The 27,002-nt window shown below is 43.0% G+C and overlaps 1 protein-coding gene across 2 annotated transcripts in view; it reads left to right on the top strand.

Moving 5' to 3' along the window:
- Positions 1-27,002, top strand: part of LOC146832975 (regulator of G protein signaling 5-like) — a 74,106-nt gene that overhangs the window by 37,525 nt on the left and 9,579 nt on the right. Inside the window, exons 4-6 of one of the 2 annotated variants that reach the window (XM_085600519.1) lie at positions 10,854-10,964; positions 11,784-11,845; positions 23,230-23,393. In XM_085600519.1, the coding sequence (XP_085456645.1) occupies positions 10,854-10,964; positions 11,784-11,845; positions 23,230-23,393 (337 nt within the window). The remainder of the gene's footprint in view (positions 1-10,853; positions 10,965-11,783; positions 11,846-23,229; positions 23,394-27,002) is intronic. The other variant, XM_085600518.1, reaches the window with a different exon arrangement.

Here is a 27,002-nt window from a genome sequence, read left to right as displayed (position 1 = left end):
TGAACCCAGCCATATGCAAATCAGTCTTGACCCTGTGCCTCATGGGAAGAGTCCAGCCCGAACTTCCAAGCCAGGTCCTCCCTGGACTGCAACCAAGCATCCTAGGACCGGTTTCGGGGTTTCACCCCTCTTCAGCCAGGATAGCTTGATTCCAGTGGTATGGAGAGCACGGGACTCACGTCTGACCATACCCGTCCCACTCGGGGTGACAAATGCAAAAACAACAGTTGCACTCGGGGTGACAAATGCAAAAACAACAGTTGATGGACAGAATGCAGAACACTGTCATACTTTCACCCCAGTACAGAGATCTGGGCCTAAATCCATCGTTTTTTTGCTCACCATGCCATTCCAGTTTGAACCCAGCCATATGCAAATCAGTCTTGATCCTGTGCCTCATGGGAACAGTCCAGCCCAAACTGCCAAGCCAGGTCCTCCCTGGACTGGAACCAAGCATCCTAGGACTGGTTTCGGGGTTTCACCCCTCTTCATCCAGGATAGCTTGATTCCAGTGGTATGGAGAGCACGAGACTCACGTCTGAGCATACCCGTCCCACTCAGGGTGACAAAGGCAAAAACAACAGTTGAGGGACAGAATGCAGAACAATGTCATACATTCACCCCAGTACAGAGATCTGGGCCTAAATCCATCGTTTTTTTGCTCACCATGCCATTCCAGTTTGAACCCAGCCATATGCAAATCAGTCTTGACCCTGTGCCTCATGGGAACAGTCCAGCCCGAACTGCCAAGCCAGGTCCGCCCTGGACTGGAACCAAGCATCCTAGGACCGGTTTCGGGGTTTCACCCCTCTTCAGCCAGGATAGCTTGATTCCAGTGGTATGGAGAGCACGAGACTCACGTCTGAGCATACCCGTCCCACTCGGGCTGGACTGTTCCCATGAGGCACAGGGTCAAGACTGATTTGCATATAGTCAGGTCTAAACTGGGGGGGCATGGTGAGCAAAAGAATGATGGATTTAACCCAGATCTCTTGACTGGGTGTGAATGTTTTGATTTGTTCTGCATTCCGTTCATCAATTGTGTGTCTTTTAATAGTGACAGTGGCAATGCCCTCCACTGTCTGACGTCACTCCTGTTCTGATCAAGGAACACTCATACATTTCTGGTTACATAATTGCGCAGGTATTTGAGCCCCACCCTTGCAATGGGCATTTTGCAGTCTTCTGGCAAGCTTGGGATTCTCCGAGTTAGAGTGAGTATATAAGTTATTTCCCCCATTTTTTTTAGCTAGCCAGAATATGTACCAAAGTTTCTAAATGTCTGCAGGACCCTAGAAACTGACAGTTCGGGCTCCTCCATGTAAAGCACCACATCATCAGCAAAGAGGCATCATTCCATCTTAATCTTATAATCAGTGGATTCTGTTGGAGCCAGGCGGCGAGGAGCTCCAATGCTAACCTGAAAATCATGGGCGACTGTTGGAAAATACTGTGCACCCTCCCAGGAGCAAATGAATGAAACTTGCCAGACACAGCAGGTTGCTCAGAAACAGAGTGAAATGTATTTATTGGTACGCATGCATGCATCTTTGCTAATCAGCAAGGAAGAAGTCAGGTCTCCTGCCTTAGGAGCGCTCAGCCTGCTTCTTCCCAAAGTGACTGGTTTCTGGGTGTTATATACATTTTAGTAATGCCATGTCAGCAGAACTAGAATAAGGCGCCAAGCCAAATATGGCTAACAGGGATGTGAAAGATCTGCACCATGCCAATTATAAACAGCTAGATATGGGCAGACCATGAAAGGCTGGCTCGGCCCTGTGTAAGCAAATTGCCCAACCAGATAAGGAAACTATCATGAAATCAGGACAAGCAAAGTGACCTCTACGGTGGTTCAGAATAGCTGTTGAAGCTTGTCCAGTCAAGGTCAGATAGGAAGCCCTTTGGAGCTCCGGGCCTCATGTTAGTGTGCTATATCTAAGCATGATATTTTTGTAGTGCATACATATGAATTTATATGGATATATATATATTTTTCAACAATAGTGATTAGACCTGTCTAGTCCCTGTCCCAAGTGTTGACCTTGTATCGTCTACCTTTACCATAGCCATAAGTTGTTAGTAGAGGAGCCATATCCATTGCCTGTATTGTGGGCCAACACCCAGTCTATCCAGGACCACAAACATGTAGATCCACTCAAAAGTGTCAAATGCCATTGTGACATCCAGCTACATCACTAATATTTGCTCCTGTATTTTCCCGGCATATACCAAGACTGTGTATATTCGTCAGAGATTAAGCTTAGTTCCTCTACTTCGCATACAGACAGCTATATCATGATGGACTAGGGCTGAAATTATTTCCTTCAGCCTGGTCGCCAACACTTTGACGAGTATTTTGGCTTCAGAATTTAACAATGATATGGTCCTATAAGAGGCACACTTGTCTGGTGGTTTGCCCTCCTTCGGTATTACTACTATGTTGGCTAATCTCTGATCTAACTGAAGTCTGTCCTGGTTTCAGACCTCAACAAACATCTTGAGCATATGTGGGGATGGGAAACAACCTTTACAACGCAGTCATTACATCTCACTAAATTTACAACGCAGTCATTACATTGCAACATCCTTTCCAACGCATGTCACTACAACGCAGCCATTACATTGCATGTCACTACAATGCATGACACTACAACGCATGTCACTACAACGCAGGCATTACATCGCATATCATTACAATGCATACTATTACAACGCATAGTACCCCTACACTATCCAACACTTACCCTACTGTTGCACCCCCTGGATTTAGAATAGTAATTTTAACCCTACACTATCCAACACTTACCCTACTTTTGCACCCCCTGGAGTAAGAATAGTAATTTTTACCCCTACACAATCCAACACTTACCCTACTGCTGCACCCCCTGGGGTTAGAAGAGTAATTTTTACCCCTATACTATCCAACACTTACCTTAAATGCAATGTATTGGTATGCGTTGTAATGGTATGCATTGTAAACATAATGCGATGCAATGGAATGCGTTGTAAATGTAGTTTTAAAAATGTTGTTGTAATGGCATGCGATGTAAATGTATGCGTTGTAAAGGATGTTGTGATGTAAAAACTGCGTTGTAAAGGCATGCGTTGTAAATGTATGCGTTGTAACGTCATACATTCACAGTGATAGCTCGGCAGCCATGCTTTTACATCATTTGATGGGTAACCCATTGGGTGCTACTGCTTTGCCCGATTGTAGATCCCGGATTGTGGCAGCAATCTCATCAGCTCCAATCTCAGCCTCCTAAGCTTGCCTGTCTTCCATCGACAACCAAGGGAGTTGACAGTCCTTAAAGAAATCTTGTATATCCTCTGAGGACTTTGAAACAGTGAATGTGTATGTTCTTGAGTAGAAAAACACAATTCCTTACGCAATTTCAATGTTGCCTCTGACCAATGTCCCTTCTGTTTTTTACCTCCAAGACCCAATTTCTACTGTGATCTCTGTGCCGTGTCCAATCCAATAGTTATCCTGATTTATTTACCACTTCATATAACCTCTAGAATAAAATAGAATAGAAAAGTGGCGCCAGTGCCCTTTTCGGCATGATCTCAACATTCAAGCATAGTCTGTGGGTTGATTCATCATCTTCCTGTGAGCCAAGGAACTGCTCTATATTTTCCTTTCAAACAAACTTGATTTGTATTTTGTACTTTTAACTGAGCAATAGGAACATTACTGACAGTCATTTTTAAAAAAGGTGCAATGTAAACAGAGCAAGCATTTATATATACACTGAACTTTATACCTCATGGACACATCTAGAATAACAATATAATCTGCCCTGTGTCAAAGGTAACAATGGCAGTCAGGCCCTTGTCCAGAGATGTACTTGGGCCACCTAAACTAGATGGCTGTAAGAAAATACAGTGAAATGATAAGGAGCTGCTCCATACTAAGGATTCCCTCTTCCAGTGCTTAATTTGTAATAAAACAAGTCCCAGGGCGCTTGTCAGGAGGCCACTGCAGCTTGCACCCCACACTGCCCCTGCCATGCTGCCAATGATAGTAACAACACAACTACCAACCATCACACAAGAGCGACAATTCAGACTGTTTCAGGCCTCCAAAGCTATATGAATGGCTTGGCAGCAGTTAATAGTTGTTTTTAATGTATATTGAATTAATAATTACCTGTAGTTGTGGTTATCTCTAAATTAGCCAGACAGTGCCACCTTGTGGCAGACTATCACAAGCTCCGGTGATGACAATTAAGTTCCGGTGACGAGCACCGGAAACCACCGGCTCCAATTAAGCATTGTCCTCTTTTAACATATCCATCTGTGTATTCTTTTTGCTCCCGTAATTAATGATATCGCCTGCCCCTTGATCAATGTTTTGCAGGCCTCTAACAGTGTGATCTTTGAGATTATAGTTCCATCATTTTCTATCTGTGCCAGTAATGAGCCCTCCATATATCCCTGCTTTTAACATACTAGGGTTCCAGAATCCAACCCACCCACATCTTTAACCATCCTCCATACTTCAACCCAAATAGGAGAGTGGTCCAAGATTCCTTTTGCCAGATGTTATGTTATCTTTAATTTGTACAGCGCGCAGCTACTCGAAAGTGTCCCGGCGCTAGTTCCGGAAAAGAGGAAGAAGAAAGGCAAACCAATCACACTAAAAAAGCAAAGTTTTTAGTTTTCTTTTAAACAAAAGAGGGTCCTGGGTAGCCCGAAGCGCTACCGGCAGGCAGTTCCAGGCTAGGCCTGCTTTACGAACAAAGGAGTTCCCACCCAGTCTTTGGCGATTAAACCTGGGGGTCTGGACCAAAAGCTGAGCCGACGAACACAGCAGTCTCCCTGGTGTGTAAAAGGCAAACCTCTTACGCAAATAAATAGGACCCAGACCATAAAGGGTCCGATGAACAATGGAGAGCATCTTGAATTTCAAACGAGATTCGACTGGGAGCCAATACAAAGAGCGCAGATGAGAACGAACACTAATCCTAGAGCCCACGCCCAGGAGAAGCCTGGCCGCTGAATTTTGGACAACCTTCAGTTTCTTAACTAAATATCCTGGGCTGCCTACCAAAAGGGCGTTGGCATAGTCCAAACGGGATAGAATAAGGGCACGAACCACAGTTTCTTTGGCCTTACCAGGTAAAAAGGGAAGAAACTTCCGCAGGGTTTTAAGAATACCAAAACAAACACCAGCCAGCTTCTTCACTTGAGTTGCAAAATTCAAGTTCTCCTCGAACCAGACGCCAAGATTTTTTACTGCGCCTTTACCAATGGTAGGACGAGGGAAACCCAGAGACCAGAACCTATCTCTAAACCCAGAGGAAGAGGAACCATAGAAGAGAACTTCGGATTTGCCTTCATTGCATTTCAATTGGGCATTAGCCAGCCAATGAAAGACTGACGACAAACAATGTTGCGCAGCCATAACCGAGTCTTCGTCCTTATTCCAACAAAATAGGAGCTGAGTATCGTCAGCATAGGCCATCACTCTAGCCCCCAATGACCCCGCGAGATAAACCAGCGGAGTCATATAGATGTTAAATAACAGGGGGCTAAGGGATGAACCCTGCGGCACACCCGTAGTCATTTGCAGTTGTACGGAGGCACATGGGGGGATCCAGACCTGTTGTGACCTACCCTCCAAAAAAGACCGGAGCCACTGCAAGGCAGAACCAGCGATGCCAATTTCAGATAGACGAACCAGGAGCAGAGAATGGGGCACGGTGTCGAAAGCGGCTGAGAGATCTAACATCACCAGAGCCGCTTTCCCACCGGCATCCAAACAGTCACGGATTGCCTCTGTTACCTCGAGCAGGGCTAGCTCCGTTCTATGAGAAGCACGGAAACCGGATTGGGCCGGGTGAAGCAAACCCGAACTCTCAATGAAGTTAGTAAGTTGAGCCATAACCACTCTCTCACACACTTTCGCCAGACTAGGCAAGAGTGAGATAGGGCGATAATTCTCAGGGAGAAGCGGGTCAAGAGATGTCTTCTTAAGCAGGGGAAGAATCAGCGCCTGCTTCCATAAAAGCGGAACATGCGCCCCCAGCAGTGATTTATTAATCAAATGATTAACTTCTAAGTTGATGGTATCTGCCACATCAGACAACAGTCTGGCAGCGCATGGATCTTTAGGCGAACCCGACTTTAAATCCCTAAGAATCTTAAAATCGGGCTAAATGCAGAAAAGGAAGGAGCCGGATTGTCACTTGACCTCACCACCATGGCACCATCAATCTTCTCCGGGAAGTTCAAAAACGTCTCTTGGATGCTAACTATTTTATCCCTGAAAAAGTAAGCCAGGGAGTTGCACCAGGTCTCCGAGGAAGGTGTCACTACCACTTGGGCAGTAGGCGTCAAGAAATTTTGTACAATGGCAAAAATGTCTTTGTATTGTTATTGGCCCTCTCAATGCGGTCAGAATAGTACATCCCTTTGGCCTCTCCGATGGCCGTATAGTACAATTTTTGTTTGGTTCTAAGGGCACGTTTAGCAATGGCACAATATCCACTGGAGCGCCAGGCTCTCTCCAGTAATTTGCACTCATGTTTTAAAATCCTCAGCCCAGGAGTAAACCAAGGCTTAGAGGGGGACTCTCTCCTCATCTTTCGTTGACATGGAACAGACAAAATCTCAATCGAACTTGAGAGCCAGTCGGCAAACTGGGACACATTAGCTTCCAAGTCCCCCTGAAAGGAGGGGCGAGAGGCAGCCAAAGAGCTCCTAAACCACCCAGGGTCCACTTTCCTAATAACAGGGGGGCGATAACGATTAGCAGAGCGACAAGAATGTTTAATGTCCCACGAAAAAAATAAGGGAAAATGATCTGACCAAGCAACTGGCCTTGGCTTCACCACTAAAATAGGAAAATTGGAGCGGATGATATCCAAGGTATGCCCGCCCAAATGGGTGGGATCCATAACCCATTGGGAAAGGTTCGCCAGATTAAGGAAATCCAGAAACACCGCAGAGTCACACAGCTCCGTGTGCTCAAGATGGAGATTAATGACGCCAAGAAGCACATACTTAGAGAAACGCAGAGCACTGACCTCTGCAAATGGGACAGTTTGAAAATGCTGCACTAGGATATAGTCTATTGAACAAAAACTATTATGGGCACCCGAGTAAAACGTATTTAGTTTCACTAAGGAGTTGTGCTCGCCATATATCAAGTATTCCAAGTGCATTGGGGCCCCAATCTCCCTGACGCCTCTCTTGGTTTCCCTAATTCTGCATCATTCACCAATTTAGATATCCACCAAGCACGGGGATGCCTGGGTGAGCTGAAGCAACAAGAAACTTATCTCTGGGAGTGCAGAATCTTGTAATTTAGGTGGGACATAGACTGAAAAAAAAAATTGCTTCATTTCATCCCTCTGCCTGGTCTGTGTTACATATCTCCCTAACATTTTGGCACATATTTGTTGAGGAATGAAAGGTGCCGACTTCTTCACTAGGAAACCCATTCCCCTGGGGAAACACCTTGTAACCATACTTGTCAAGTGCCTAACAATTATTTCCTTTCAGGTGTGTCTCCTGTATCATGACAACATCTGGAGAGTGCCGTTTAAGGTCCTGCATAAACATTCCCCTTTTTATTTTATTGCCCAGGCCGTTTACGTTCCAGGACAAGACCATTAATGTGATTACTGTGGCCATTTAGGTCTAGTCCCTCCGTTTCCTGGATTATCTCTAGATAGTTTTCTCTTCCCAAACATCTCTGTGCTGGGTATGAATATATATGTTTCCCCTCTTTACAAAATATACCCTGCTGGCGACTATATAGAACATAAGCAAAGAAAAAAGCATCCCCAACCCTGCCTACCCTTCCCTTCACTGAACTCTCCCTTCCCTGCAGACCTGCACGTTAGTTTCCAAACTACCTGCCCGCCCCCCTCAAATTGCAGTTAATATTAATAATGTAATGCTAAAATATAATAATAATTTAATCTCATTTATTGTTAAAATATATATAAAAATAGTACATATTTATTGTTACATAATTTTTTTAATTCAATTCGGGTTATTAAATATTTTATAATGAAATAATCAATATGTACTATTTTTTATATTTTTAACATTATAATATATAAATATATACATATTCTGAACTATTTAAAATAGTTTAATTTAACATTATTAACTATGGGATTTTCTTTTAAGTCTGTATCTCTATTATTTTCTATGGGAGGGTGTTCCGGTACCAGTGATAGACCATGTGTAGTGCTGGACTTACTATAAAAGTGTAAGGGCCTGATTTAGAGTTAGGATTACTCCATCACAAATGTGATGGATATCCTGCACAACTTGTTACAAGTGCCAGAGGTTGTGATGCACTTGCAATTAGGTGGACGGGATATCCATCACGTTTGTGACAGAGTAACCCCTCCCGCAAACTCTAAATCAAGCCCTAAGTTACTACAGAAGAGCAGTTTGTGAATACCAAAAAACAGTAAACTTACTCAAAAGTGTAAACTTACCTAAACGTGTGTTACCTTTGTGAATCAGACCCTCTCAGTCAACCATCACTTTAGCTTTTCTTGCCCAATGAATAGACTCCAGGCATGTACTGGCCAACTCTACCATTGAGTCTGGGCTCCCCACTCTAGCCAAGAGAATAATGTAGACTAGGTTATAGAACCTTTCTGAAAAACCCAGCAGGGCAGAATCGCCTAAGTTAGCAACATACAAGAGGAGTTTTTGGATCTCCAGCAAAGCTGTGCAGTGTCTTTTAAAGGATTAAAGGCAGATTTATTATTGCCCAAGATATTATCAACTTAGACAAAATTATGCCACCAACAAACTGTAGCTTTCTCTTACAGTTTTATCAGCAAAGAGAAAAGAAACACTCTGAGAAGCCCTGCTGAAGCCTTATAAATGTTGAATAAAAAAATATAGCAAGCAGGAAAATGCTCTAATTTTGATTTTGAAATTTTAATGAACCACCAGTTCATCACCATCTGAGCCGCTGCAGCATACAGTGCAACATTCACCTAATGCCTGACTTTATTTCATACAGCAAGCAGCGGATAGAACATGTGGTTTGATATGAAACTTAGGGTGCCCAGCTCTTCTCATGGGAATAATACAAGAAGACCCTGTGCCGGGTATATACAATGGGGTACCATGGAAAGCTGACTTTGCTAAATCTGCAGTTTCTTCCCTGTCTATGCCAACTTCAAAATGAAGCTACGCTTACTCGAGAAGCCAGGATAAATGTGCAATATTCAAGACCGAAATACAAAATGGCAGTACAATCAGAATGCATGTTAATGTGTAATAGTGGAAATGCTTTGGTAGTACTCTAAGCAAATATAAAAAGGAATTTACAGGTTAGATCAATAGTTTTTTGTACCTGAACTGTCGAGGGGCGTGTTTTTTTAGAAGAGAGGCGGCTCCTTTTTCTCTCAGTACTTCCAGAATGTAACAAGCCCAAAATTAGCAGTTTGTAAGTCCCAAATAAAGAGAACGGTGCATTTGTGAGAATCCTTGATAAACATTGTGAAATGGGTGGGGGGGGCAGTCCCGAGGCACGGCGTGGGGTTAGTAGTTTATTTCAGAGGCATCATCTCCTCTGGGAAGTTACATTTTATCTAAAGTTGGATTATTCCCCATTTAGATTATTGGACTTCGGAATTAAAGCAATTTTGTACCGTGTTGGAATGGCCTGTCGGGCAGTCTGGCCCTCTGCCAATGTAAGATGGACCAGCATGAAAGGGCCAGTGTCTGGACTATTTTTTTTTTTGCTAGTCCTGTGGGCTGTGACGGGTTCAAAAAACAGTTCCACACACTGGTCCTTTCAAGCGGGCTCATCTGGCAGTGTCAGAGTGCCAAACTGCCCGACAAGCCAGTCCAACACTGAATATGTGCCGTCTCGCCCCAGGTTTTCTGTTGTTCAGTAATGGTATCTTTAGTAAATGGGTCAGTGAGCTCTTTCAACAACCTAAAGAGTTCTTTACAGATATTGCTACTTCTCTAGTTCTGATCGATAATTTGTAATAGTTAGCTTTAAATATAGCACTTCGTAAATTTTCTGCATTTCCTCCACCAATGCTTGAGGTTTGTATTGTGGTTACTCCAACCATGTCATTTCTGCCTTCCTCAAATGAGCCTACACGTTCATCAGAAAATCATGAGACAAATAGACGCCCAAAGTTCTTGGATCTATGAGCAGCACAGCACCAAAGCTCACAGTCCAGTAAAAAAACCTCACAAACCACTTCCAGTCTATTTTTCTTAATCACTATTTCACCATGCCTTTCTATAAGTCGAATATCGTGTCTTCAGATACGTTTTACAATGCACTAATTTCAAACTGGATATGCAGTTCCCCTCTCGTAAAAGAGTTGTATAAATTGTCTCTTTAAAATTGGTGCCTAGGTTTATTTTCTTTACCGGGGATTCACAATTTCTCTCTTCCAGATTTTACCTCAACGTATATGTTTTACATTCCCAATTTACCCTCTTTTTAGAGGTTTTGAAGTCTCTCTTAATTGGGTTTCACAATTTCAAATGGGTTTCATCTATATTAAAGAGATTCGCGTTTTTCTCCTTCAAATGGGTTTACTAATTCAGCTTCCTGCAGTGTTTTCACAATTTATTCTCCTTCAAAGTGGTTTCCAAGATTATCTTCTTTAAAGGGGTTTAAAGAGTCACTTTTTTTTCAAAGGGGTGGCACACTTTTACATTTCGAGCCTGTTTTCAAATTTTTCTACATAATGTTGGATTGAATCTGTGATTCTTTAAATTCATTTCCCAATGTACGTTTCTACAAAAGGATGTTTCCCAAATGTACTTTTATCAAAAGGGTTCTCACTGAATTCTCCTATTTAAAACTACTTTCACGTGTGTTTATGTTTCTCTTTTAGAGCAAGACAAATGAATTCACGGCTGAGTTTCTTGCTTCAAAGACAGGATACTGTGTCTGAGCAGAATGACTCTGCTTTGGAGGAAACAGAGAGACTCAACAAAGCCACAAGGTGAGAGTGCAATACAGAGATTATCGGTTCCGGTTGAGGCTAAAGTCTTGGGCCATTTTATGTGGGTGGCTTGACAGAGATGGAATGGGGATCAGGACAACATTATCACGTGATCGCCCATGCCTGTGGCATCAGTGTGTCAACAACGCAGTCTCACACATCATACATCATGCCATTCTCTGGCCACAAGTGCAGTATCCGTCTATAGAAATACAAGGCGTCTTGTGTTTCTGGGTCAGATGAGGTGTAAAGCCAATACAACAAACAGAGGTCTGCCTTTAGCTATCTTGATATAAATCGGACAACCCCCTCACTTTCCAGGGAATGATTGTAATGCTCTCTTTACAGTAATTAACCTTAACAACACTCATTCGTGACTGTTATGTGGTTGCATCTCCCATGATCATTCTCAAATTAATTTAAAAATTTAGCTGCTCAAAAATCCTTACGCCACCGTGCAGTTTCTGTACAATAAAAATAATGGGTTCACCTTTAATCACAAGCCTTGTGGCATATCGATGGTCTTTCTACTTTGCCCAATCCCGTCACTTTGATCTCATCCATGGACTTCCTTCAAGGGCAGACCCACTACCGAGGGTACGTCACGGCACTTTCAGGCATGGATGGGGACTTATACCCAGCCAGTTCCTCTTTTACCCACTAAACTCAATTGGTGCCTCTTTCACCCACTAAGGTATGTGGCTGGGAAGTGTTCATACTACAGGGGAGGTTAGTAGGTGGAAATGAACTCAGGGGAAGATCCTCCTGTGCTATCATGATATGCTGTTGACAGATATCTTTCTTCTTTTTTATGCGCAGACCCTCATTGGAGGAGATGATGAGCTGGAGCCGGTCTCTTGAAACTCTGCTCTCCTCCAGCTGTAAGTGGTTCTCTTCTTCCTCTCATGTCAGATTCCCATTTTCCAGTCTGGACTCCCAGGCTCTCACTTGGTCCTCCACATGCTCACCTTTCACATAAAGTACAAGTACTTGCATAGTGAATGAATGAATGAACTTATCTGGTGCAGCCCTAAGTTCTACATCCTCAGGTTACCTCCTGGTTGAATTAAAAAGTCAAGTGCAATTCAATAAAGTTGTGTAAGATGTTTTGCTGAAAGTGAGGTAGCTGGGATTGACACAGTTGGCCATATTTGGCCTATTCCAGGATCGTTAAAAGTCAAAGTATCTGTCCTCTATTGAGTAGCACTATATTTTGTGGCTCTGGGTCCAGTTTTAGATTTAATATCCTAAGGACAAATATTACTCCACAGAAACATTTTTACATGAGGCAGAGGGTTAGGAATGTGGAACTGGTTTTGACAGAGAGCCAGGGGAGTGATTTCAGGGTCAGGGGATGGAGTCCTGGGGTTAGTTCTAGCTACCAGACTCGATGTTGCATGAGATGGTATGGTTCACTGACAGAATATCGACTCCCAAAATGTCCCCATACACAAATATCGAGTCATAAATATCGATGTAAAAAATACCGACATCCTATATTTATAATGGTAAGTATAAAAATACCGGGAAAAATATATTGATGTCAAAATATCTATGTACAAAATATCGATTTTTTTATATATGTAAAAAATAATGCTAAATATATTAAATATTAAAATTAACTTTAAAAACATTATTTGGATTTAATATACATTTTAACAAATATAGGAAATTATTATTATTTATTTTTTTAAATTTTATTTTAAAGGTTTTATATAGCGCTGGCTAGACCCGGAGGTATCAGAGCGCTTTACATGAGTATCAGACCATAGTTGCAGGTTACATCGTTACAAAAAGGTTACACAGTTATTCGAGCATGGTAACATAGTTACATGTAAGGTTGAGACAAACAAGAAGGACTTATACGTAAGGGAAAAAGCAGGCAAGGGGAAAGATTCAGGGGAGGGGGTAGGAGCAGGGGAAGTAGACAGAGAATGGAGGAGGGAAAGAGGAGGGAAGGGTGAGATACACAGCATGGAAAGAGGAGGGGAGGGTGACGGGACACAAACCGGTAGACGAGTCAAAGCTGTGTCCAAAGTCCGGTAAACTGTGGTCCCAGGGGATGTGGTATAATTTCCCTATCTCTGTTGCGAGAGGTTCCCTATATGCAATAGACTCTCTCAGAGGGGTCTCTGAGACTCCAAGGCCTACATACTGGATCCTTCCCCAAAAAGGGGAGAGGAAGTGCTTTGGCAAGGGGTGCCATACCATACCTCAACTGTGAGTGGCTCCCTTGGCGCTGTGGACTCTCTCAGCGGGTTCGCTGAGACTCCAGAGTATAAATATTGGATCTTTCCCCAGCAAGGGGAGAAGGAGTGCTTAGTCACAGGGCACAAAAGGGCAGGGGGCTAGGCGGTGTAGCATGCAAGGGGAGAGATTCAGGGGAGAGGGGATAGGAGCAAAGGAAGTAGACAAAGAAGGAGAGTACTAAACAGGAACAAACAGCATCAATTTGGGGGACAGACTGTTTTCTCTCTGTGGCCATGAGTTTGCCCCATCTCTAAGGTAAAAGCCTAGCACAGGCCATTCCAGAAGCTTTATCATCCAGGACATGAAGCACACAGTTAGTAATTTGAATACATTTTTTTTTCACGTTTCACAGAAGTTTATAGTACGCTGCACATCAGCAATCCTGATGTTATCATATTAAGTTCTTGGGTGCAGAGGATGATGCTCAGTTCGCCATGTTGTGTTCCCCTGTTGTCGGCACCTGTGAGTCTTTGGAGGGTGAATAGGATCCATGGATTCCAGACTGTGTTAAACATCTTTGAAGTTCTTCTGCATCAACCTCCCCATCTTGTCCTGCAACAGCAGTGAAGTAACTCCACATAGGATCGCCAGTAGAATATGGGTATCCGGGATATGCACCAGGAGGCACGCCTTGTACTGCACCAGACATAGCTTGTCCCATTTGCATCTGCATTCCAGACATCTGTGCTGCACTGTAGCCGGCATACCCTCCGAATCCCTGGTACGCCATGTCAGAGGGAGGCTGGGAAGGACGTACAGAGGGATGAACCGGGGCTTAAAAGGTCGCTGCTACCGCGATGCCTACTATGCCCGCTACTCACCCCTTGAAATCCAAAAACTCCTCCTACCGCCCGGGTTCTAGTGCTCAGCGCCCCTCTCCTGTCCTCCGCTGTGAGCCTTACTCCTTTATTATTACAAATCTCTGAAGTCCCAACTGCCCAAAGAAAGCTCCTAAGCAAGGCCAGAGAGCTCGGATTGGCTGTCTGAGGCTCCGCGAGCTTTGCTTCCTCTTCTTCAGCTTCCCATTACTCCCCTCCCCCATGTCCAATGGTGGCTGACTAGTCGTACAGGCAGTATCCTAGAAACCCCCTGCAAGAGATATTTAGGACCTCCTAATAAGGTCTGTTTTCTGTCCCAGCTTATCCGTTTACACTTGATGAAGAATAAAGGAATGCCACCTTCCCAATACGCTGTGCAATGCCCTGCTTGGCGGAATTCACCGTCTGAAAAATAAAGCACAACTTGATCAGTTGTGGCGCGAGGCTAATTAGCCTTCGCGCTCCACTCACTGCTCCGTGAAATTGATCCGAAATCTGTCCCCTGCAGCTGGCGTCCTGAAATTGACCCGCCCGGCACCCGTGCCCTGATGCCGATTGAGATCGTGCCAGGTGCTGCAGCACTTCACGCCTGAGAAGAATCGAGGGGAAACTTATCAAAGTCGCCCCTCCCGCACAGCCGCTCTTCGCTATGCCGGACACGCACTCCACTCCGCTGACGGGATTGACTCGCTCGACTCCTGCGAAGCTGACGAGGACTCGACTCAGCTGACGAAGTTGACCTGTAGGGATCTGGAGTCCTTGTTTGCAGCGCAGATCACAACATAATCCTCGCTCTTTTCTTCCAACAAAAATCAAAAACTAATAAATATCATGTATCTCCGAGTCTGGTGACGGACCAGCGCCTCGAGGTTCCCAGTGCGCTATGAAGCGCGGGGCGGGCTCACTGCTCTGAGTTGATGCCTTTGGTGCAACACTCGGCCAGGCAGGCCATAAAGGCTCATTGGGGAAAAGATCGACCTCGTGATACGAAGAAATAAGATCCTCCACAAGTGCCGGTGCAGCAGTGGGCATCTCAGCAGAACACTGCGTCGGGAGCCGCCATCTTGCATCTCTCCGTGAACTTCACAGTCCGGGACGGTCTCGCCCACAGTCTTCATCAGGGGGACCAAGTTCACCGTTCAAATAAATAAATGTAATTTAAGAAAAACTAAACATACATATATAAAATGTAATATATATATATATATATATATATATATATATATTTACTTGAAAACAAATAATGAACTATTAATTTTAATTTATTTTAACATTTTATAAATATATAAAAATGTACAAATAAATATATATATATATATATATATATACATACACCTATAACATAAAGTCTCATAAAAACATTATATTATAAATTAAAACATTAAAATATTTAATAGACTTTCCACTCCATTGAGTGCAACAGTAGAGAAAATGTTGGATAGCGAAGAGGTAAAAAAATACTATTCCCACTCCAGTGAGTGCAACAGTAGGGAAAGTGTTGGATAGCAGAGGGTTTGGAGTCAGTTCAAACAAAATATCAACTACAACACAAAAGATTTGAAAAAACAAAAGCAAAACATATACAACAAGCATTTGCAATGCAATAGGTCTCGCATTTGCGCGAGTTTAAACTATTGGCATTTTAAATGGCAATTCCTTTCATTTATGTTTTAAAAACCAACACGTAAATAAAAGGCATTGTCGTTTATAATGCCAACAGCTCATACTCTCTCAAATGCGAGACCTATTGCATTGCAAATGCTTGTTTTAGAAGCAGGCAGTGGTCCAAGGGACCAAAGCTTCTAAAAATGTTTATCGCAAATCCCAAGGGGCCCCTTCTCTTTTGTAAATGGTTACCATCAATTTGGATTTGGTTGTAAAATATGAAAGTTTTGCAACCAAATGTAAGTTGCAAAACATTAATACATAAGTTTAGGAATCGGTATTTGGAAGGTATGCTCTTTACACACCCTTTCCAAATACTGAATCTGTATTGAGCCTGGAACCCTAATTGCGAATCCGTAAAAATGCTATTTTGTAGTCGCAATGGCTCAACTTTGACCTCTGCAACTTCAAAATAGCTTTGTGCATCAGGCCCCATGTGGCTGGCTGTTAAGAACTGCGCGGAGCTTGACGATCACAAGTTTAAACCTGGCAATGAGATTTAGTATTTCATCCTTGCAAAGTAGGTAAAATGAGTACCATTAAAATGCATTGATTGCAACAAACGCTGTTTGTGGTGAGAAGTGCTATGTAAAACAAGAAACAAAAAACCTGTCACTCACCCACAAGAAACCCATGTGTGACTGTGCGCTTTACAAATATAGGTTATGTATGAAAAAATACGTATTCCTACATGTTACAGCAATGCAAGTTGTGTTTAATACAAACGCCAAAGTGGAACAAAGTCCGAAAATAAAAGCAAATGTTTCATTTGGGAGACAGCACCTGGGAATATCCCAAACATTACAAAAAACGCAAAACCAATCGGCCTTATTACAACACACCGCAGCTCGGTGAACAAGCAATCAATCGACCACCGAATAGGCACAGAACAGATGGTAGCAGTGGAAGTGCCCCATACACATACAAGACACACTGCAACACATTCAAGCGCCCCTAGAGAACATACACAGCATGGGAAACATTAGTGTGGGCTTCTCCCACACACTAAAACATATAGGTTGCATACCAGTAGTGGAAGCTTCCCATACACACACAGAACAGGTAAAACAGTAACGAACAGGTGTTCATCCTTCCGCCTAGATAAAGAACTGGTGCTGCGTGGGGCAAGTCGAGCAGCAGGACTGCAAGCCTCACTTACATATTCTGGGTATAGTACAGGCGGCAGTGGTGCAAGTGGCCTTCACACACATACCCACACATCTCACAGATATAGAACAGATTGTAGTGCTACACCATTTAGAACACAGACTACACCCCCCAACTTTACACACACAGATATACGCCAACATGTACACACTCGCATGCATGCTCACGTTTACACAAACACACACATGTAAAAAGGCATCAATAAAGCAAAATCCAATATTTTTCTTTTTGCTCTACCAGACATTATAGTCGTGGTGTTGTGCGCTTGCAGCCTGCTCCAGGGGGAACAGTGAAAACAAACCATCGCAGTACAGAGAGTAAATAGTGGTGTAGTTAAGTGCGTGCAGATAACAGAGAAGTTCAGAAACACTACTTGGCTGCATATTAACGGCAGAAGGTATGAAGAAGCAAGATGAAACCCAGGCTGGGGGGAGGCGAAGCCGGACCCATGAGGGGCCCGGGTCCAACGCCGTACGGGGGTGTGAAGCCCCTCTCTGGAAAAGAAATAGCCCGTAAGTGTAAGCCCCAGGATCGGCGGCCGAATGGAGGAGGGGGGGGATAAATAGGGGATTCTAGGCCCATGGAGACACAAGGAGGCAGAAGAAGAATAGGGAGAAACCCTACCGTGTGAGGAACGATGATGCTGGGAAGGAATTGGAATACGGCAGGGCTGGTTTCGCGCCCTTTGTGACCAGGGGATTAGACATCCAGGACTAAAACAGCAGGCCAGACCGGGCTGCGCTTGTCCCCTTCCAGCAGCGGTAACCGTCGTTGGGCCGGTGGGAGCAGTATAGGAAGAGCCTCCACCCTCGCCATCTGCTCAAGCAGCGTCTTCTAGCGGGCTACCAGCCGGCGGGAGCAGTGTAAAGCGAGCCTACACCCCCGCCGAAGCAGAAGCGGTTCACCTGGAGTGGACCGCTTTGATTAGCAGCATTGCGGGGGCAGCATGTGACGAGCCTGCACCCCCGCAAGACAACGGAAAACAACGGTGGAGCAGCAGGTCAAGCGTCAATCAACAGCCGGCCTTCGCGCTACACCAGGCTCCCGTGGAAAGTGAAAGAGGGCGTCACCAGCCGCGTTGAGCCCGGGGAATTAAAGGGCCAGCGCATAACACAACTCGACTCTGAATACACAGGAAATGTATGGAGGCGAGACACAGTGGCGCATGTGAGTAAACTGCTGCACGGCTTTGTTTGATCGACACGGCGCAGGGGAAAAGCTCCTAATCAAATCAAATAAATAAAATAATGTGGCCAAGCAACACAAAGGGTATTGACTTTGGGGGGGGTACAATGGTGCGTGCGAGTAAGCAGCTGCTTTCTATAAACGATAAAAAGTGGCTCAGGCGAGACGTAACAAGGGGCGACTCCACGAAGAAAAGAGCCCATCAAGCAGAAGGGAGGTGGGGGCATCCAGCGAGCTCGAAAGTCTCCAATTACAAAGGAAGACTACAGCGTGTAAAACAGATGCCACTGAAACAGATGGTACTGAAAGAAGTGCAAGCAGAGTGAAATAACACAGTAGTTAGGCACCGCTGTAGCGGGACTACAAGGAAGTTAGGAAATCACCAACAGCCAACAGAAAAGGAGATACCAACAACACTAACACAGCTAAGCCAATAGCAAGCGAAAAGACAAATAACATGAAATTTAACCCAACATACAGATTACTTTATGTCTCGCTGAGACAGCGCATGCGCTGCCAAGCCAAGACCTAAAAATATTAAACAATTACAAAAGATAAAAACATATTATAATGTAAAAAAAATCTAACAAATACCTAGAAAGAATTTTTTTAAGTTAAAAATGATTTACAAACAAATAACTATTTTTAATTGAAATTATTTATAATCAAAAACATAAATTATTACATAAATGTAATCTTTTTTATTTCCTACCCTACAACACCACACAATTCATAACACACATCTAAATTTGAAAAAAATTACCTCCATAAGTAACATAAGTAATTAGCAGTTCAAGCAATATAATTAATTAAAAAACAAATTAAAACAGATAAAAATGAATTTACTCCCCAAACGTTACCCCTATAAAACCGAAACCCACACACAAAATAAAAATAAACAATTACCATAAATATTTATGAATTGATGAATTATTAGTAATGATCAACTGATTATTAATTAATTAAACATAAATAACTTTCCACCCTCCACCTCAATCAACACCACAACCCACACCTAAAAATCATTACACAATTCCCATAACTAATTTAACATTAATAAATTAATATCAATTAACAACGTATTAATTAATTTTAAAAGATATTACATAGCACCCTTTACCACTCTAAAACCCACAACTCACATCTAAAATTAATTACACAAGTGTCATATGTAAATTGTAATGAATTAATTAGCATTAGTTAACAAATAATTATTAATCATAAATAAATTACTTCCAATCCTATTCCCCTACAAACCCCACCACCCACTCCTTAAAAAATAACATAATTAACACAATTCATTATCAATTGATTATTTAATAATAATTAACAAGCAATTAATAAAGAATTAATAATAAATTAATTCCAACAACAAACACTATAACATATAAATTAAATAAATATTAATGAATAAATAAATATTAATAAATGTATTATAATGACATTACTTCCCACCCTATTCCCTATAAACCCACAACCCACTCCTAAAGAAATGACACAATTAACATAATTACCAATTAATTAATGTAATGATAATTAACAACCAATTAAATAATAAATTAATTCCCACAATGAACACTATAAAATCTAAATTTAATAAATACTAATATATAAAAATAATAAGTTATTTATTATAATTAAATTACTTCCCACCCTATTCCCCTATAAACCCACAACCTGCTGCAGAACTAAAAAAAAGCAAAATGTAATTAAAATAAAATGAATAACTTCTAAAAATGTAACACTTACATTAAAAAACAAAAGCAATACTTATACAAAAAAAAATTCACATACTTTTAAAATACATACTAAAATACATAACATTAATAAAACATCGATATTTTAAACAACTATATTTTTGCAAACAATATTAATGACTGATATTTTCAAAAACTATATTTCTTACCTCCAAGTCGATATTCTTGACCACGATATTCTTGCTGTTGATATTTCTGCATCCCAATATTTCCAACTCGATATTTGTGTATGGCGACATTTAAAACTCGATATTCTGTCTGTGCACCAGATGATATATGCAAGGAAGGCGTCGATGCAGAGTAAGAGTGTATCCTGAGGACAGAAGACAAAATATACTGAACTGGTGTATTCAGGGTCAGAGTCAATTCGTATATTACTGGCATATCTAAAATAGGAAATAGTTTAAAGCAAACTGGAATATTCGATACAGGAATCTATGTAAAGCGAGCTGCCATATTCAATATGGGAGTCGATGTGAAGTGAACAAGCAAATTCAAGATGGAAGTTGATGTAGAGTGAGCAGAATATTCAAGACAGGAGTTGATGTAGACTGCTTGGCATATTTAAGACAGAAGCCTATGGAAAATGAGCTGGCAAATCCATAAGGGTGTCAATGCAGAGTGAGCTGGACTATTTAGGATGGAATACTGATGCACCACAAGCAGGCATATTCACGATGGGAGTTGATACAGAATGAGCTAGCATATTTAGGATGGATGCTGATGTCCAATGAGCCGGCATATTCAGAAGAGTAATCTATGTACAGTTAATTGTCATATTCTGGACAGGAATCGATGCAGAGTGACCTGCCATTTTCAAAACAGGACCTGAAGTAGGATGAGCTACATATTCAATAAGAGAGCTAATACACAGTGTGCCGTCATACTAAAGATGCGCCGGCATGTAGAGCGGCCAGGCATATTCAAGACGGGAGTCGATATAGAGTGACTTAGTACATTTAGAGCGGGAGTCAATGCTCATTCCCAATAGTCGTCCGGAAGTGAGAGGACTGTAGGCTCTAGCAGAGAGTCAGGATGCACGGATAGAGACTAGTGCATGGGTAGAGACTTGGAATGGACTGATGAAGGATTGGAATGCGCAGGTAGAGAGACAGATTGAGTTGACAGCTTTAGAATGCACTGAACAAATGCTAAAACGCAGTGATTAGAGATTAGCAGTTACAGCCGATGCAGGTAAGAGCGATGGGGCGAGGCAAGGGGAATGGGGGGGGGGGGGGTGAAGTCGACTGACCAGAGTGAGGGAAAATAAATTTAAAAAAAGAAAGACACTTACATTGTGCTCACCGCATCGCCGACTCGGCAATACAGCAAGCACATGGTAAGCGTTTTTCTTTTTTTTAAATGTTATTTTCCCTAGTCGTTGTCTATCAACTTCAACCCCTTGCCCGCCCCACTGCTCTTACCTGCACCGGCCGCGACTGGAGATTAGGATCAGAATGATGCACCATTACTGAATTAGAATGCATTGATTGAGGGTAAATTATGGATTTGTGGCGAATTAGAATACATAGATATGAATTTCGAGTTTGTTGGAATCCAGGTGCTTTTTATCTCACCAGATGAATAAAGATACTCTAGTGTACGTTATTTATTGAGTACAATAAATAGCATCTATTATGAGTTTCTAGGGAATAACATGCAGATTTTTGTGCATACAGCACCAAAATCCCCATGGTACAGTAAATACCATAGCCCTTTCCCCTCAGTTTGGCCAGCTGAAATTTAAGAAAGGGTGAAATATTGAATGCACCCAGCATATACCGGATGCAGTAAATTCCACCCAACTCATACTTCCAACATTCGTTCGCAAACAGGGGCTTATGCAGGGGTCAGTAAACACTGACTCACTAGTAATCAGGGCCGTTCACAAAGAGTTAGAACTCACTGATTAAGGTTAGAGTGCAGAGATAGAGAACTGGAACCAACTGATTATAAGTGCACGGGTAAAGAGACTGAGTGCAAGGCCAGAGACTTTTAATGCATAGATTAAGGGTTGGATTTCACTGACAGGGATTCACCACCTTACAGTTGGATTGCACTGGTAGATGGGTAGTATAAAACAACGGCAGGTGTTATGTGGCGGATGGCAGAAGTTAGTTATCCGCTTAACCCGGTGAGTGTCCAGCTCCACTAACCTTGCTGATCCGCAGCTCCTTCATAGGAGGTCAATCCCTGGGTTTCGGGTGGCAGAGCCACTGCCAACCCCATCATGGAAAACCTTTCCGTGGCAGTCTGCACGCAACAGACCCGCAGGCTTCTGAACCTCAGTAGAGTGGCTTGTTTAGAGTGGGTCTTCGGATGTGAAGACATGTGAGACATGGCAGTGCTGGGCAGGAAAAGGCAGAAATGTACCTATCACAAAGGGAGCAAATTCCCTACTCATAAGGGGCATGTATTGTTTCAGAAACAAGCCCTTGCTGTACCGACCAGATATGCAGTTTGCATTGGTAAGCTGTGACATTTGCCCCATCTCAGAACCAAGATTTAAATGAAACTGAGAGAGTTAATATCCTGTGATCTGGATTTAGAACATACTGATGAGTTAGAATGTTCTTATCAATGTTTAGAATACACTGACTGAATTAAAGTACTCTGGTCAAGGTGTTACAAAGATCTGTTAGAGTCGAGTTAGAAACTCTGATACAGGCTTAGCATGATCTGATGTTGGTTGGATTCTCTGATCGAGGTTCAGAATGCACAGACAGAGTTAAAATACTCTCATCGTGGTCTACAATGCACTGATGGAATTACAATACTCAGCTCACGGTTAAGAATGCACTGATAGTGTACGAAAACTCTGATCAAGGTATAAAATGTAATACTTGAGTTAAAATATTCTGGTAACTTCTAGAATGCACTCACAGAGATAAAATACACAGATCAAGGTCTAGGATGCACTGATAGAGTTAAAATGCTCTCATATCTGTCTACAAGGCACTGATAGAGTTTAAAAAACCCGCTTAAGGCTTAGAATGAATTGATAGAGTTGAAAACTCTGATCAAGGTATCAAATGCAATCATAGAGTCAAAATGCTGTGATTACGGTCTACAATGCACTTATAGAGCTAAAAAAAAACTCAGCTCCAGGTTTAGAATGCACTGGTAGAGTTGAAAACTCTGATCCCGGTTTAAAATTTAATGATAAAGTTAAAATGTTCTGACCACGGCCTAGAGAGCAATGACAGATTTCCAATACTGGGCTCAAGACTTAGAATGCAGTGACAGAGTTGGGGTTCCATGTTAGTGTGCCAGAGTGAGTGATTGAGTAAGTGACCGTGTGAGTCAGTTACCTCCCAAAGCACCTTTAGAAATGTTACTGTGTCCAGAATTGTTTGTTAAAGCGTGCTACATTCCACGGCAGTCTCCGTTTATCCTAATTCTCCCTCTGGCTCTGCCTTCTAGCTGGTGTGGCCACATTTCGCTCTTTCCTACAGAGCGAATACAGCGATGAGAATCTAGAGTTCTGGTTGGCTTGTGAGAAATACCGCAGCACCTGCATTACCGAGATGGACCACGCTGCTAGGAGAATATTCACAGAATTTATTGGTGTGCAGGCCCCGAAAGAGGTGAGCCAGACGGGGTCTAGACTAATAGTCCACTGCTGTATAACTGACCAAAGTTGTGTACCAGTGTTAAACAAGATTTGCCCATGAAATTGGCATGGTAAGGAATTTCAGTTAGCGCGAAGAGAATGCAACATGGAGGGCAGGAAGTGGCATTCCAAGACCAGAAGTAGCATTTAAGTACTGTATGTTAATTTTAGAGACAGGGATTATCCTCCCATGGCAGTAACAAATATTGAGAAACATGGAATGTTACTCATGGACAAAAAATATTTTTCAGGGACATAAACAGGATTCAGGAATGTAATATAGCATTCCACAATAAGAAATAGCATTTGGAGAGTGGAAAACAGCATTCAAGGACAGATAGCAGCATTCAGCTTAAGAAACATAGAAACATAACCCAGAACACAAAATGGCACTGAAGAATACAACACAGTAGTCAGGGAAAATAAATAGAATTAGGGGACATGAGAAAAGACAGAATTAAAGATGGGGAGTAGAAATTGGTGAAAATAAATGATTCAGAGACAAGAAACAGCCTTCGGGGCATAAAGCATGCATTAGGAGCAAGAAATGGCATTCAGGGACAGCCACGAAAAAGCACAGAAGGGCATGAAATAACATGGATAAGCAATACAAAAATATATAAACAAGAAACATTTACCCACGGACATGAAACAGATTTGATGGACAGATTCTGGGAAAAGTAAAAGACTTCAGGGATGCGAAATAGAATTAAGATAATGTAAATAGCATTCAGGGACAGAAAGTAGTATTCAGGGACATGTCACAGTAGTCATAGAGAGGGAACAGCATTCAGGGACAACTGGAAATAAAATAGCATACAATATTAGTCAAGTCAATAATACTTTTATTTGATTTCGTTAAAAATCAAAAAAGAGTGGGTAAAACACTTAGTACAAAATGGTTAAAAAATGGGGGTTAAAATGGTACAAAAAAGCTTAAAACATAGTGCAATCATGTACTCAATCATAATCAATAGTTAATACACAAAGTATACATTAGTAATCAGTGCAATTTTAAGCGATGCAAGGCGGTTCAGTGAGCAAAAGAATTGTGAAATAATATCAGTGCAAATGAAAAAAGGTCCAAGCAGTCTTGTCAAAGCCACTCAGGTTCATTCATTTTTGTTGTCTAATTCTTTGGCTGCCATTTTCCAAAACGTGATGGCTTTACAAGATAGTTCAATTAACATGCCTCCAAGGCATTGTATGACTGCAGCTCTGCATGTCCATTGCTGTTTTTTTTTCAAAAGCTCGCAGAGGACAATTTTTCGAGTTTCTACAATATTATAAAATAGTATTCATAGACACTGAGGTGTCGATTCCGATCCGGGTCGAAAAGCACCCCGACGGAGCCGGATCCGGAGTGTTTTCCGACCGAGCCGGAGTCCTGCAGTCCGACCGAGCGTGTATGATGCGGCCGTATGCTGCCAGACTCGGTTCGGTCGGACTCCCATAGAAGTCAATGGGAGCCGGTCGTACGATGCGTACATGGGCTCCCATTGACTGAATGGGTACATCTTGTGCAAGGGCGCCCCCTACAGTGGGTACGCATCGGTGCCATCCTCACCGTACATGCCTGTGTTGGGGGGACCCTTGGGTCTCCCCCTGTGTCTGAGTCGTAGGGCTGCAGGTGACAGGGGATCCGACGCAGAACCCCAAAGACAACCACCCGGATGTTTTGCGAGCCGGACACTCCGGCTCGCACCTCGTACATCTGTACGAGTCGGGCGGAAAACACGCGTACGGCTCATAGTTTTTCCGGCTGGATCGCGTTCGGTGCCCTTCCGACCCGGATTGGAATCGGCGCCTGAGTAGTATTCAGGACATCAGCATGAAAGAGCAGTCAGAGACAAAAAATAGCATTCAGTGACAAAAAACAGCGCAAAGACAAGAAGCAAAATTGAGAAAGAATAAATAGCATTCAGAAATCGAACATAGCATCTGGTGACAGACCAAAACATCCAGTGGCACAAACTAGCTTTAAGGTAAAGAAATATTGTTTAGAGGTGGATAACAGCATTGAGAGATGATCGGAAGTTCGTTTCAAGGGCAGCATTCAATGACATAAAACAGCCAGAGACATTGTAAGGCATGGGCTAAGTGGGCAATTGCCCGGGGCCACACCTTCCAAAGGCCCCCCTGGGAAAGTACACTTTCTGTTTACCTCACTTGTGTTTATTTCTGTAGCTCAACCTTCAACATATAATTCAATATCGTTAGGCACCATAAGACTTGAATAGGAAAAACAATGGTAATAAAATCCAAATTTGTTCCAAACAGGGGCCCTCAAAATATTTCTTGCCTGGCCCCACAAATCCTTGAGATGTCACTGAAAACAACATTTAGGGACTTGAAATAGCACTTGGGGGCATAATCTAGACCTCTGGAGTTTGAAACATTTAAGAGCATGAAATAAAATTCAGGTACATGAAAGAGCACATCAAAAAGACAATAGACAGCAAAGAGGGACATTAGACCGCCTTCGAGCACATGAAATGGCGTTCGCATGCATGACGTAGCATTCATTGACTTAAATTATTATTCAAGGGCATGGACAGCAGTTAGGGGTAAGATATAGCTTGTGGGTGCATGAATTAGCATTAAGGGTACAACATGGTATAGAGATATAGATTCGAACTAGCGTTCGGGAGGAACAAAAGATAGCATTCAAGGACAAGTGACAGCGTAGAGAGCATGCTTTAGAATACTCGAAGCTGCATTCACAGGTACAAGATAGCACACAACATGTACATCAGGGATACTCATAGTACGGCCCGCGGGCCGCCAGCGGCCCGGCAAGCCTTTCTTGGCGGCCCGCGGACCTTGCAGACATCGTACTGGTGTTTTTTGTTTTTTTTAACAGTGTCAGCAAACACAGACTCTGCTCTGTGGTGGCCCGGGGATTCAAGCGATAGTCCGAGTGGAGCTGCTGGGGCGCTAAGAGGTGAAATACAACAAAGCCTCGTTATCATGCAAATGGTCTCTTAAAGACCTGTGAAGTACTCGGGTGGGGCTGTGTGTGTGCCCTGGAACGGAAGCTGCCTCAGCTGCCACACAAGCGGAGGGGGAGGGGGCGGGGGGGGGGAGGTGACAAAGAATGACAAGAGAACAGCAGGGTGTGAGAGTCGGGTAAGGGGACAGAGGGCAGTAGGGAGAGACAGAAACAGACAGAGACAGATAGAGATAGAGACTAACAGAGACAGGTACAGACAGAGACAGATAGGCAGAGACAGGGACAGACAGATAGAGGCAGAGACAGACAGAGAGGCAAAGAGGCAGACGGAGAGGGAGACGGAGAGGTAGGGCGACAGAGAGAGAGGGAGACGGAGAGAGAGAGAGGGAGACAGTGGGAGATGGGGAGAGGGAGGGAGGGAGACGGAGGGAGAGAGACAGAGAGGGAGGGAGAGAGACAGAGGGAGGGAGACGGAGGAGGGAGGGAGACGGAGGAGGGAGGGAGACGGAGGACGGAGGGAGAGGGAGGGAGACGGAGGACGGAGGGAGACGGAGGACGGAGGGAGACGGAGAGAGAGAGGGGGAGACAGAGAGGGGGAGACGGAGAGAGATGGAGAGGGAGAGAGACAGA

The sequence above is a fragment of the Triturus cristatus genome, chromosome 4_2 (assembly GCF_964204655.1).
Source record: "Triturus cristatus chromosome 4_2, aTriCri1.1, whole genome shotgun sequence".
NCBI lineage: Eukaryota > Metazoa > Chordata > Amphibia > Caudata > Salamandridae > Triturus > Triturus cristatus.
Note: the sequence above shows the minus strand (reverse complement) of the source record. Positions and strands in the feature narration are given on the sequence as shown.